We start from the raw sequence: 12,928 nt of genomic DNA on the forward strand, positions 1-12,928 counted from the left end.
AAAGACATTTTCTTAAGCCATTTTTATTACACTCAAGGTATTAAGACAAGTACAAAATAACCTTGTAATCAGGATACTGTATCAGTCATTAAAAAGAGAAAACAGGACAGTGTGAAGAGATTTACAAATGACACATATATATAAGCTGACAGACTTGAATGGGGTTTTTTTTTTTCCGTTTAGAAATGCTGTTTTCTTAACAAAAAAGGACAATTAAAATACAATGCTCTAAATACGGGCCATGAAAACAAGAAAAGCGGTCCTACAACACTTAATACTATTAGCATAACAGACACCATTGCTTCTGTTAACAGCCTCTGCCACCTGTGCCCACTCCCTTTCCTAGCTGTAAGGAACAGTTTCCTCTTAAGAAATACTAGTGCAGCATAACCCTTAAATAACTGTTTATTTTTAAAAGTTACAGCCTACAGAAAAACCAACACCTTGTCGATCTAGAACAACACTGGCCACCATTCCTCATGCACGGGTCTTAGAATAAGTCCCCCTGGCTGGTGGGGTGAGGTTTGCGCGACAGGACTCGCCCCCCGCAGCCACAGGCCCTCATCCACGACAGGCCCCTGCCCGTGTCCCCCCTATCCCCACGTGGCATTCACCCTTCCCACCCCAAAAAGTGCAGCTCATGGCAGCCTTTGACAAAGAAAAGGATTTTAACGGGCGTCCCAGGAAACACACTTTTTTTTTAAATCCCGTCTGAAAACCAGAGATGATGAAAATGAATTCTGTTCTTGGATTTTTTTTTTTTTTTTTTAAAGCCTTCACTGGATCAGAAAGCATTGTTGCGAATATTTGAGTTTCATTTGCGTGCACTTGTTTTCCTTTAGATCCCACCCCCGGGATCTAAAGGAGAGAACAAGGCCATTTTCCCAAATAAGTGGGCCCTTGAGTCTGCTGGGGGCTCAGCTCCCTGGGCCCTCGGCTGGCTCAGGGTCTTTTCTGGGAACAGGTTACTGCTTGCACAACACCGTGACAGGGACCGTTCCAACAAAGGCCGTGGACGCGGTCACAGCCCGCCCGCAACAACTGTCTCTGCAACGGAAAACACACCAGCCCAGGAGCACTCACCCCGAAGACAGACCTCCAGCCCTGAGCCCACTGAAGCGTCATTCGTGCAATTTAGAGGAAAGGGCTGGGATTTGGCATATATTTTGTGATTATTGGCACAATGTTCTCCGTCCGGTTCATGTATAAACACTGGCCCGCGCCGGGGCCAGGGCGTGTCAGCCAATCTGCACCACGTGTGTGTCTGTGAGGCCCGCACGCCCGGGGCCCCGCAGGGACAGCCGCTGCACCCCGTCCTCCACGGCCTGGCCGGCGGGCTTCGGGGGGCTCCTGCCGCCGTCGCCGCTGCTGCTGCCCAGCCTCCGGTGGCCGCCCGCCTTGTCACCCGTCTTATTCTCTGCCCCCTCCGCTCTGTCCCCTGTGGAAACAGAAAGACCCGGCAGTGAGTCCTGGCAGTCCCAGGGGTCACCCGGGCCCCCCACAGCCAGCCAGCCAGCTGCACCTCCAGATGCCCAGGGGGCACAGAAGCACCTCCGCCACAGCAGCGCCTCCTGCTTTTCCTCCCTGAGAAGCTGTAGACGCCCCTGACCCTCGGAGATGAGACCTGTCCTATGCTAACAGCCGGGAAACAGAAGCCTCTCCAGTGGGGGTGCCTGTCCAGAGGACTGTTGTGATGAGAGAGACCGAATCACGTTGGGAGCCACACCGCAATGCGTTCAGAGAGGCCCCGATTGCAGCATCCAGCCTGGGGTCCCCGCCTTCCCCCAGCCCAGGGGCAGGGGGCTGCACTCACCTCGTTCCACCTCGCACTCGGGGGACGAGGCCCCACTGCACTCGCTGCGGGGGCCCAACCCCGGGAACAGCACCCCGAACTCCGACAGGGACACGGGGCTGGGCAGGTCCAGGCTGGCAGGCCGCACGGCCGCGGGGAACTGCTCGGGCATCTCCGATGGGCTTGTGGGCCCTGAGCTGAAGCTGGACAGGGACTGGGTTTCCGAGTCGTCCTCAGACACAAAGGCGCTGCAGCTGTCATCTTCGAAGGCCTCGGAGGCCACTGGGAGGGGGGAAGAGCTGCCACTCAGTCTCACCAAGGGCCACCTGGTCCCTGACACACCCTCCGGGTGTCCCCGCTGCAGAGATGGGGCCAGGAAGCTGCAGGACCCAGCCACGAGCCGCGGCCGCCTCAGCTCGCGAGACCAGACTCCAGAGCAGCCCGAAGGGAGGAGGCTGGACCTACCAACGGCCAGGGTCCTTAACATCACTCTGCAGCCCCCGTCCCAGAAGTCACTGTCACCAGACACTGCCTGAGGTGGAATGGAAGGCGAATTCAGCCTCAGGTTGGGTTTTTCTCTCCACCCCGGGCCCCAAAACGGACCCCCACAGGCACAGGAGGACGGCAGGCCTGCGTGACGCATCCTGATGGAGCCAGCCAGGCCTCGGAGCTGCCTCCTCCCACGGAAACAGCCATGGGAGCTCTGACGGACAGTCCTGCGTGGGGTCTCTGCTGGGACCTTGGTCACCTTCTGAGTAGCTTGCCATCTCATGAGACGTGCTCAGAGTCCACTGAGATCACCATCCGCCACAAAGGAACACAGTTCCCTTGCGGTCCTCTGTAGCCTGTGGCTCACTTGGTTTGTGGGCCGTTCTAAACGAGGCCAGAGACACAGCTTCCAAGTCACCTCAGCTCTGAACAACATCCCAGTCCCGTCTCCTCCTCCCCTGGCCTTAAAGACAGTCTGAAGTTCCCCATGCTGCTGCTGCTTAGTCACTTCAGTCGTTCCAACTCTGTGCAGCCCCATAGACAGCAGCCCACCAGGCGCTCCTGCCCCTGGGATTCTCCAGGCAAGAACACTGGAGTGGGTTGCCATTTCCTTCTCCAATGCGTGAAAGTGAAGTCGCTCAGTCGTGTCCGACCCTCACTGACCCGTGGACTGCAGCCTTCCAGGCTGCTCCGTCCATGGGATTTTCCAGGCAAGAGTACTGGAGTGGGGTACCATTGCCTTCTCCAGAAGCGCCCCATGGAAGTACTATTAATGCTAGGCACACAGAATGGGCTCAGATCTGAGTTCACATCCCATCTTTGCTGCTTGCTGGGTACCCTTGGTTAAGTTACTGAACATCTCTGAGCTTCATGTCCCTCTCCACACAGGGTTTACGAGATGATGTACACTAAAGGACTCATCCCTGCTGTTCAAATTACAGTTTCCTTTGATCTCGGCCCTCACACTTGAATGTTTGTTGCCTGAATTAAGGCGCTGGGCTGGATGAAGCACAAGCTGGAATCAAGATTGCCGCGAGAAATATCAATAACCTCAGGCAGATGACACCACCCTTATGGCAGAAAGTGAAGAACTAAAGAACCTCTTGATGAAAGTGAAAGAGGAGAGGGAAAAAGTTGGCTTAAAGCTCAGCATTCAGAAAACTAAGATCATGGCATTCAGTCCCATCACTTCATGGCAAATAGATGGGGAAACAGTGGCTGACTTTCATTTTGGGGGGCTCCAAAATCACTGCAGATGGTGACTGCAGCCTTGAAATTAAAAGATGCTTACTCCTTGGAAGGAAAGTTATGACCAACCCAGACAGCATATTCAAAAGCAGAGACGTTACTTTGCCAACAAAGGTCCATTTAGTCAAGGCTACGGTTTTTTCTGTAGTTATGTATGGATGTGAGAGTTGGACTATAAAGAAAGCTGAGCACCGAAGAATTGAGCTTTTGAAGTGTGGTGTTGGAGAAGACTCCTGAGAGTCCTTTGGACTGCAAGGAGATCAACCAGTCCATCCTAAAGGAAATCAGTCCTGAGTGGTCATTGGAAGGACTGATGCTGAAGCTGAAACTCCAATACTTTGGCCACCTGATGCAAAGAACTGACTCATTTGAAAAGACCCTGATGCTGGTTAAGATTGAAGGCAGGAAGAGAAGGGGACGACAGAAGATGAGATGGTTGGATGGCATCACCGACTCAGTGGACATGAGTTTGAGCAAACTCCAGGAGTTGGTGATGGACAGGGAAGCTGGGTATGCTGCAGTCCATGGGGTCCCGAAGAGTCCGACACGACTGAGCAACTGAACTGAACTGAGAAAGGATCATGGAAAAGCCAACAGCCAGTATTCCTCAGAAAAAGCAAAGAAGGGCATACAGACAGGGCTGGGGCAGTAAGGTGGGTTTCCGAATTGACGTGGAAGGAACTACAGCAGCCCTCTGTATCCACTTCCCAGGGATGGCCCTGGGAATAGGTCCCCACGCACAGACACTACATGTGGCATGACCCCCAGGGGCCAGCACACCTTCATTCAGTCCTGACCACCCCTCTCTGTAGCAGACAGCGAGCACCGTCACGTGCCCCACTTTACAGGGGAAGGAATGGGAAGTCAGGCCTTGGCCCACACCGTGTCTTGATCGTGGCCGGACGGCCAGGACTCGAATCAGAGCTGCCTCCCAAGTCCCTGTGCCCAAAGGCGCTCCTTCCCTGCAAGGCTTCTCAGGGCCTCGGATGCCCTAGTAAGTGCTTGGAATCTTGGGGGTGAAAGCGCGTCACTTCCCAAACTTAACTAAGCGCAGCACGCTGACTCAGGATGCTAGCAGCACCCCGGGGAACGGCGCGTCCCGCCCGAGCAGGGGACACGGGCCCCAGACTCACCAGAAACGGTGTCAGCTTCGGGCTTGCGCCCCGACAGGCCCTCGGCGGGCACAGCTCCGCCCTCGGCGCCGACGCCGCGCCCGCGGGGCCCCATGGCGCCAGAGCGCCTCCTCTCGTGGATCTCGTCCGAGATGGTCTCCAGGTTCCGCAATGCCGTCTTGTACTCGCCCTTGGCCAGGGCCAGCTTGGCCTGCAGCTCGTCCACCGTCTTCTTCAGCTGCTGCTCGGGAGAAGCAGGGGGTGGGGGCGTGAGCAAGACCGCGCCCCCGCCGGCGCGGCCGGGGACCTGATCCCCCTTCCTCAAGTCTCTATGCACCAGCGCTCAGCCTCCAGTCCTGTGGCAACCCCGGCTCTACGCCCAGAAACGACCCGGGGGGCACCCCCCACCAGAGGCAGCGGTGGGGGTCCAGCTGTCTGAGCCCCGAGCCGTGGACCTCACACTGCGCTGTGTTGGAAGCCCCCAGCGGGCGTGTGGAAAGCCGGAGGGCTGGGCCAGCCCGCGGAGCCTCAGTTCTGTCGGTCTGGGGCGGCCCCGGGAATCCGCTGCGCCGGCAAGCTCCCCGGGGCCGTGCGGAGGACCACAGACCGAGGACGCTTAGGCCAGAGACGATGCAGAGGTTCCACAGGCGGCAGAGAGCACCGTGCAAGCAGCCGAAGCCTCGGTCAAGTACGTGTCCCCTGAGCTGGCAGCCGTAGGGCCGTCCAAAGGCCACTACAGAAGGGGTCGGGGGGGCTCGGGGGACAGACATCGCCTACCCACCCGTTTCAAAGCCAAAGGCCACACGTACCTCAAGCTGCAGGTAGTACTTCGCCTTGAGTTCAAAGTAGGGCCTGTGGGAGGCAGACAGAAGGAAACCCGTGAGAGCCTGGTCAGCAGTGACCCCCATACGCTCCACGGGGGTGTCCGGGGCAGCGACTGAGCCGCCCTCCAGCATTTACTCGGCTCTAACAGGGCCGTGAGGGGAGCGGGGAAGAGATCCAGCTTCCAGGCCTGACCCATAACAGATGCTCACCCAGGGCAGAGGCACCAGAAGGCCCGTTTCCAGACACAAGAGCCCCCGCACGTGGGCACACGCAAGCCGGGGCCCCACCCCCGGGCCCCCGTCCTCCCTGCGGGGTGTTAAGGTCACAGGGGGCGCCCGGCAGGGAGAGGGGCCCCACCTTCCCTCCCGGGAAGGAACTGCAGATAAGAAACTGCCCCAACGAACACCAGCTCCCCCGAGCTCACTCGGGGAAGGGGAGAGCCACCGTGCCGCACTGGGCACATCGGGGCCTCCGCCGGGACAGGGTGGGGTGGGGGGCGCTCGGTCGGCCTCCGGGACTCCGCGTGGGACTAGAGGGAGCGGATTGAACTCAGACCACCCAGGCCACAGGCCAGGGAGAACGCAGTAGAGGCCAGCACGCCCCAGGCTCTGGGCCAGCTGGGGGCGGGGACACCCGCTCCTTTCAGGGGCTTGGGGGTCGGCAAGTGAGGAGGCGAACACTTTATTCTTGAGCTCCTCACCCACCGCGAAGCTTGAGGGGTCTGTCTGTGGCTGAGCAATAGAGGCCATTCCAGGTCTCTGCTTGGAGGCCCAGCAATTGTGAGGGACGCAGGGAGTCTTCCCCAAGGTCATTGTCAGATGATAATACACAGGAGTGGTGATGAGAAGAGCTGGAGAAAAGCTCCATTGAAACCAGTCTTCACAACATTGTAAATCAACTAGCAATAGTTCAAATAAATAAATACACACATACATGCTGCTGCTGCTAAGTCGCTTCAGTCGTGTCCGACTCTCTTCGACCCCATAGATGGCAGCCCACCAGGCCCCGCCATCCCTGGGATTCTCCAAGCAAGAACACTGGAGTGGGTTGCCATTTCCTCCTCCAATACAGGAAAGTGAAAAGTGAAAGTGAAGTCGCTCAGTCGTGTCCAACCCTCAGCGACCCCATGGACTGCAGCCTACCAGGCTCCCCTGTCCATGGGATTTTCCAGGCAAGAGTACTGGAGTGGGTTGCCATTGCTTCTCCAGCACACATTAAAAAAATTAATCCTTTGGGCCCATCTGTGTATGCATGTAATTTGTGTGAGACGAATTGTGTTTTCACTGTGTTTTGTGGCCTGCCTTTCTTACATATAAATGTTATGAACATATTCATAAGTTAATGAAGACAGAATCCATGTCATCATGATTCTAACTGCTACAGACTAGTCCCATGTGTGAAGTGTCAGCTTACTTAACCAAAGACCCTACTGTCGGACAAAGTTAACTGTTCCTAGTCTTTAATACTGTAAGAAACTTTGGAAATACACATCCTGTCGCTAAGAAAAAAAAAAGGAAACCAGTCTTGCGCTGTTTCATCAGCTCTGGGTCTGTGAAGGATGTGTATTATCTACAAAGCTCACCCCCACTGCGGACAGGTAACCTGAGGGGAAGGGTCGTGTCCACACCGTCAGCCACAGAGCCAAGGGCACACAACCCTGAGTTCCCCAAAACGCAAGTGCAGCCCAGGGCCCAGGTCACGCTCTGCCCTTGAGATTCCTTCCTGTGTGCTCCCAGGGGGTCAGCCTAGAGGAGCCCCACCCGGGGGGTGCAGAGAACACAGAAGGAGCCGGGGCAGGCGCTGCTGGGGCCACGGGAAAGGCTGAGACGGTGCGGGAGCAGCCCAGGCCAGGGGCCCGCCCGCCCGCCCGGCTCACTTGGACTTGTTGATGGCCCGCTTGAGCTTCTTCTCCAGCTGCCGCATGCGGCCCATGGCCGCGTTGTAGCGCGCCGCCGTCTCCTTGTGCACCAGCTCGCTCCTCGTCTTGGTCTGCTCCGCCTCCATGACCTGCGGACCACAGCAGAGGGGGCGGGGTCACCGCGGCCACACCCAGAACGGCCCCCTGCTGCAGGATCACGTACTCCATTTGTTTAAAAAAGATGAGGAATCTGGGATTAACATATACATGCTACAATATGTAAAGGACATCAACCACAAGGACCTCTGTATAGCAAACGGAACTCTACCCAATATCTTGTAATAACCTATAATAGAAAAGAATCTGAATATATATATATATATACACAAACATACATATATATGTATACCTATACAACTGAATCACTGTGCTGTATACCGGAAACTGACACATTATAAATCAACTGTACTTCAATTTTTTTTAAATAAAGAAAAATGTAAAAATTAAATGAGGAAATTAGTGGGGAGACTAAGATTAAACAAACTTTCAAAGAGAAGGGGATCACCCTTCCCGATTCATCTATTCTGGAAAAGTCATTTCAGACAAGATTAAACAGCCCAATCGGCTGAGGCAACGAGCAGGAAAAGGACAGAACGACATGAAGCGTCCTCTGAGCCAGCAGGTGTCCACTTCCGCGGAGTGGCCACCATGGGCTCCTCCTGTCCCACCGCAGGTCAGGAGTCGATGGGCAGGGAGGCAACACGAGAGGGGCTCCGACATCAGGGGCCCGGGAGCCCTCCAGAGCCAGGTGTATGCATCAGGACAGCAGGAGAATGAGGACCTCAGCCATCTGGCCCCTTCCCAAACGTTCCAGCTTAGCTGGTGGACGCAGAAGAATCCAGGATCCAGAAGGATTAAACAGAAACAGATTCTGAGGCTCACACAGATTTCTGTGGCCAGAAAACTCATCAGCTAGAATGCTGGGGGGGAACATTTTCAAAATGAATTCAAAAACCAACCCTCTATGGGGGCTCAAAGGCACGTTCCCAGAAGCAGGGACAGTGTCGGTTCTCTCCCCACTAACCTAGAAACGCATCAGAACAAGGCTGGTTGGGAGGGGAGAGGACGCGGGAGAGAAAAAGCAGTTTGGACCATGGAAACGACTGCCAACTTCCTTCCCACCTTCTACGTACAACTCACCCAAGTACAGGGTGAACTAGAAAGGCAGTAGCAAGGCGGGGATAGAGGGCCAGCTTTTTATTTTACCCAAAGAGCAGCCAGGAGGAGGCCAGAGGGCCCTCAGATCACTGGTCCACCATCTCAGACCCCGCAGGACAGTTTCAGGAGAACACCACCGAGGAGGCAGCCAGCGGTCCGTCACCCGCCTCGGGAAACAGCCACAGTCTGCCCAGGGCAGTTTCCTTATGCGCTTAAAATTAGGTGTTTTTTAAGAATCGGGAGAATCTCTGACATGAGCAGAAAACATCAAGCATCCTGTCTGTTGCCCCCTCTCCAGATTATCTCTGCCTTTCATTGTCTTGGAGCTATTTCATGACCCTACAAGTTGTGGGAAACTGATAGTAATACAAATAATTCTTATCCCTAGAAATCAAGAGGAAGTGTGTGGAGATGCATTTACTTGTTGCTTGCCCTGTAAATACTGACCAATTCTGTATCTGCCTGTTAATTCACCTCGGCACTCTTGAACTTAAGCATGAGTGTTGGTTTTTTTTTTTTCTGAATTCTCCTTTCAAAGAGCTGTAACATCAGATTAGTTCCATCCTTAATTAACGCATTAAATAAAATATTTTATAAGAGAATACTTCATACGTATCAGAGTTAAAGCTTTACCTTCTTTTAAAATATATATATATGTGTGTGTTTTTAACAATGGTTTTAATGCTTGAGATACTTTTAAAAACAGAATTAGAACAAAGTCAGAGAGGGAAATAAGGAACCGAGACAAGCTTGCTAAAATGACCTCTCAATCAAGATCAAGGGGCTTGGGAAACCCTTCCGCTTGGCTTCTCACATCAAAGACGTCACAGAGACATCAGATGCACGCAGAACCTCACCAGCTTGGTCACTTAAGAGAAACAGCAGTAACTCTTCAGTGTAAAGCTGTAAGGATTTACTGCTGTAACCTGTATGAACACATGAGACCCAAGCACATCAGACAGGTGAAGACACGCTGTGGTGACTGGTTCTACTACAAGAGGATTCGGTGCAGGGCTCACCTTTAAGGACCTGTCTGAAAGCATAATGATCTTTTTTGGAATAGTTTTTTGATATGGACTCTTTTTAAAGTCTTTATTGAATCTGTGTGATACTGCTTCTGTCTTATGCTTTGGTTTCTGGCCGCGAGGCATGTGGGATCTTAGGTCCCCAACCAGGGATGGATCCTGCACCCGCTGCCCTGGAAGGTGAAGTCTTTAACACTAGACTGCCAGGGAAATCCCTGAAAGCATTTTAAAGAGAGACCTACAAAAGCTGTGATTTGAGGCTACGGTAAAGAGCATCCCCTGCAAGAAGCGGGGTTCCCTGTACACGCACAGGCCCTCGTTTTTCCTTGGTCCTTAGTCTGCAAAAGAGCTTTCTAAAGTGAAACCCTCGGAAGAACCCAAGCACATGGCAACGTTGCCAGCGCAGACTGAGGCGGCAGCAAGCACACTGCCCCCTGCCTCACCCACCACCCAGCCCCAAGTCCCGGACCCCACGGGCACAAGCTCCTGCCTCGCCCCCACCGGCCGCACCTACCACGCCGCCCCAACTCCTGGACCCCACGTGCACACAAGCTCCTGCCTCGCCCCCACCGGTCGCACCTACCACGCCACCCCAACTCCCTGACCCCACGTGCACAAGCTCCTGCTGTCAGAGGAGAGCCCCTCACTGTGCTTCCTGCCTCCAGGGAGAAAGTCACCACACAGTGCACCTTGGTTACGTCTCCTCGGCAACTCAGCAGCCCCTAAAGCCTGGAATCGGGTGTGAACTGTGTGCCCAGGGATGAGAAAACGGTGGGCGGATGCTGGGAAGGTGGAGACCACGAAAGGAAGCGGAATGCAGAGGTCCCTGCAGGCCTTGAGGTGCCCAGACACACATGCAACCCAGACCCGAGGAGCCAGTGCAGTGCCCAGACCGCCACGAAGACCAGGCTCCTGGGCCTGGACTGCAGGCCCCGCACCCAGCGCTACACCATACTCTTCAGTTTACGGCCAGCGAATTCAGCTCAGAGCCAAGTACACTGAGGAAGCACATCCTGTGTGCCCAGAGCACGCAGGAGACCAAGCCCTGGACCAAGCCTCATGGTGCAGACACACAGCAGCACCACGCCCCTCAGGCAGCTGAGATCCAAGTTGTTGGGGCTACCTCGGGTCACGGTGGGGGGCAGGGAGGGGGCGGCAGCAGAGGCTGTGCGGGGCAGGCAGGGCTCAGTGTAGGGGGGGTTTGACGCAGGGTGCCGGGGGGAGGGGCTCGGTGCAGGGCTCCATGGAGTGGTGGGGGAGGGGGGGCCTCGGTGCAGGGCGCTGAGGGCTCAGTGCGGGGTGTCGGGGGGGCTCGGTGCAGGGTGCTGGGGGCTCGGTGCAGGGTGCTAGTGGAAAGGCATGAGTGAGGAAGCCCTTAGGAGGGCTTGGCACAGCCAAGCACCCACTCTCCACAGGAAGCGTGCAGCTGCCCGCCTCCTTCCCAGAGCTGACAGGCTCCCAGAGAAACCACTGTTTTCTGGCTCCCTATGTCCCCTGAGGGGACTGTGTTACTGGGCTGACCCCTGGGTGCACCAACCTCTGTGGATTCTGATAACGAAGAAGTCAGCCTCTCTGGGGTTCCCCAAACCCACAGACACGCACTCCTGCCCCCTACAGGTTGGTTCCAGATGCCCAACAACTGACCACCCACCACTGCCCAGCAGGAGGGTTTGGGGCCCAAGTGGCTGGAAGAGCCGCAGCCCCGGGCCCGGCGGCCAGTAAGCAGGACCTGGGGGGCACGCCACGCAGCTGCCCCCAGTGCTCAGGAGCCCGAGGAGCAAAGGCCTCCTCCAGGGCCAGTAGGACATGGAGAATGGGTGCCAAGCAGGCCCCCTCCCAGGAGGACAGGGCAGCCCAGGGCCCCTGCCCACAGAGACACAGACGCTGCTCACACAGACACTGCCTGCCGGGACACCAGCGTGCACCGAATGGCTGTGTCAGCCGGGCTGGGGGCCCTGCCGGCAGAACAACCCGAACCGGGCTCCTCACCTCACTGTCCACCTCACCCAACCCTCTCCCGGCCATACACCCTCAACCTGAGCACCCCAGAGCCAAGAGCAGGGCCCCCCGCTCCCAGGAAGGCAGCATCGTGGTCCCCTCAGCCCATTCAGGCCGCCTTCTGATTCTTCCTGCAGGCCTGGGCGTGTGGGCCCGAGGAGGTGGCATCTCAGGGCCTTGGGGGACAGGTGGTACCCACCCACCAGCACACGAAAGCAGGCCTGACGGCTCATGTGCCTCCCAGGGCACAGGGCACACCCCAGGCGTCTCCTCCCAGCAACTCCTGCTTCCTAACAGTTCACACCCCACCCCCTCCCCCACGACAAGCCACGTGCTCCTCCTCCTCTCTGCACAGACATCAGGAGGGCCAACGGCTCCCTCCTGGAGGGTGGAAAGCTATCACCCCCCCCCCCTCAGGGATACTGCTCAGCCAAACCAGGTGGAGCTGGGGGAGCAGGCGACATTGGCTGCCTAAAGCCCAAACGGGAGCAGCAAGGACCACACACCCCCAGGGAGGCCCCTCAAGTGCACTGCAGAGCTCAGCTGACCCCAGCACTGGGCGCAGGACGCTCCTTGGTCCCCGCCTGGGGCCCTGCACGTGGTTGAGTAATACAGAACCTGGGACTCCCATGGCGACCACAGCAGGGGCCGTCACTCGAAGTCTGGAGGAACAGAAGGGACACCCAGAGGACCCTGGGGAAGAGAGTGCAGAGACTGCAGGGTCCTTGCACCGTGCCTGGGGTGGGGGCCACCCCACCCAAAGCAGGGCCACTTTCTCGAGATGGCCTGGACCCTTCTGAGCTCCATATCCTTCTATGGACACTTCTGTGGCACTTTGTTCAGCAGCAGAAGTCCTTTCTCCTGAGGAAGCAGGCTTCCTGGAGGACCCAGAAGTCAGCTGAGGCCAGGGACTCTAGACCTTTAACTTTGTCTACCAGCACTCAAGAAGCCCAGGTGTGCCAGGGCCCCGGGAGGGCAGCTCACAGCAGAGCCACCCACGGGCGTTTCTGCCCCACCTGCCATGGCCACAGAGCGTGCCCCTCCAGTCTGGGTTTTTCAGGGACCTGGGGACACGGCCCCAGACAGCTCTGCTGTGTGCTTTGTCTCTTGCTGATGCCCCTCTCCAGCCCTCCTTCTCCCTCCTCAGGTCAAGGAGCAGCCTCCGAGCCCCATAAAACCAGGAAGGAAGCAAGAGAAGAGGGCCAGGAGCCCCCCAGGGTGGAAATACTGGCCCGTGACCCAGGAAGTCTGCTCATCTGCAGAGGTCACCCCCACAACCAAGAAATCGTCGGCAGCCTCAGTGAGGGGACACGTCAGATGACCCTCCCAGGGCCCTCAGGGGCCCCACGTGGTGTCAGGAGGC

The 12,928-nt window shown here is 56.5% G+C and overlaps 1 protein-coding gene across 1 annotated transcript in view; it reads right to left on the reverse strand.

Annotated features, from left to right (window-relative positions):
• Positions 1–7: 7 nt before the first annotated feature.
• Positions 8–12,928, reverse strand: part of SH3BP5 (SH3 domain binding protein 5) — an 82,101-nt gene continuing 69,180 nt past the window's right edge. Inside the window, exons 5-9 of the mRNA XM_025294106.3 lie at positions 7,343–7,473; positions 5,451–5,493; positions 4,663–4,882; positions 1,814–2,074; positions 8–1,438 (exon numbers count right to left, since the gene is read on the reverse strand). Coding sequence (XP_025149891.3) covers positions 1,239–1,438; positions 1,814–2,074; positions 4,663–4,882; positions 5,451–5,493; positions 7,343–7,473 — 855 coding nt within the window. The 3' untranslated portion in view covers positions 8–1,238. The remainder of the gene's footprint in view (positions 1,439–1,813; positions 2,075–4,662; positions 4,883–5,450; positions 5,494–7,342; positions 7,474–12,928) is intronic.

Source organism: Bubalus bubalis, chromosome 1, assembly GCF_019923935.1.
Source record: "Bubalus bubalis isolate 160015118507 breed Murrah chromosome 1, NDDB_SH_1, whole genome shotgun sequence".
Classification (NCBI taxonomy): Eukaryota; Metazoa; Chordata; class Mammalia; order Artiodactyla; family Bovidae; genus Bubalus; species Bubalus bubalis.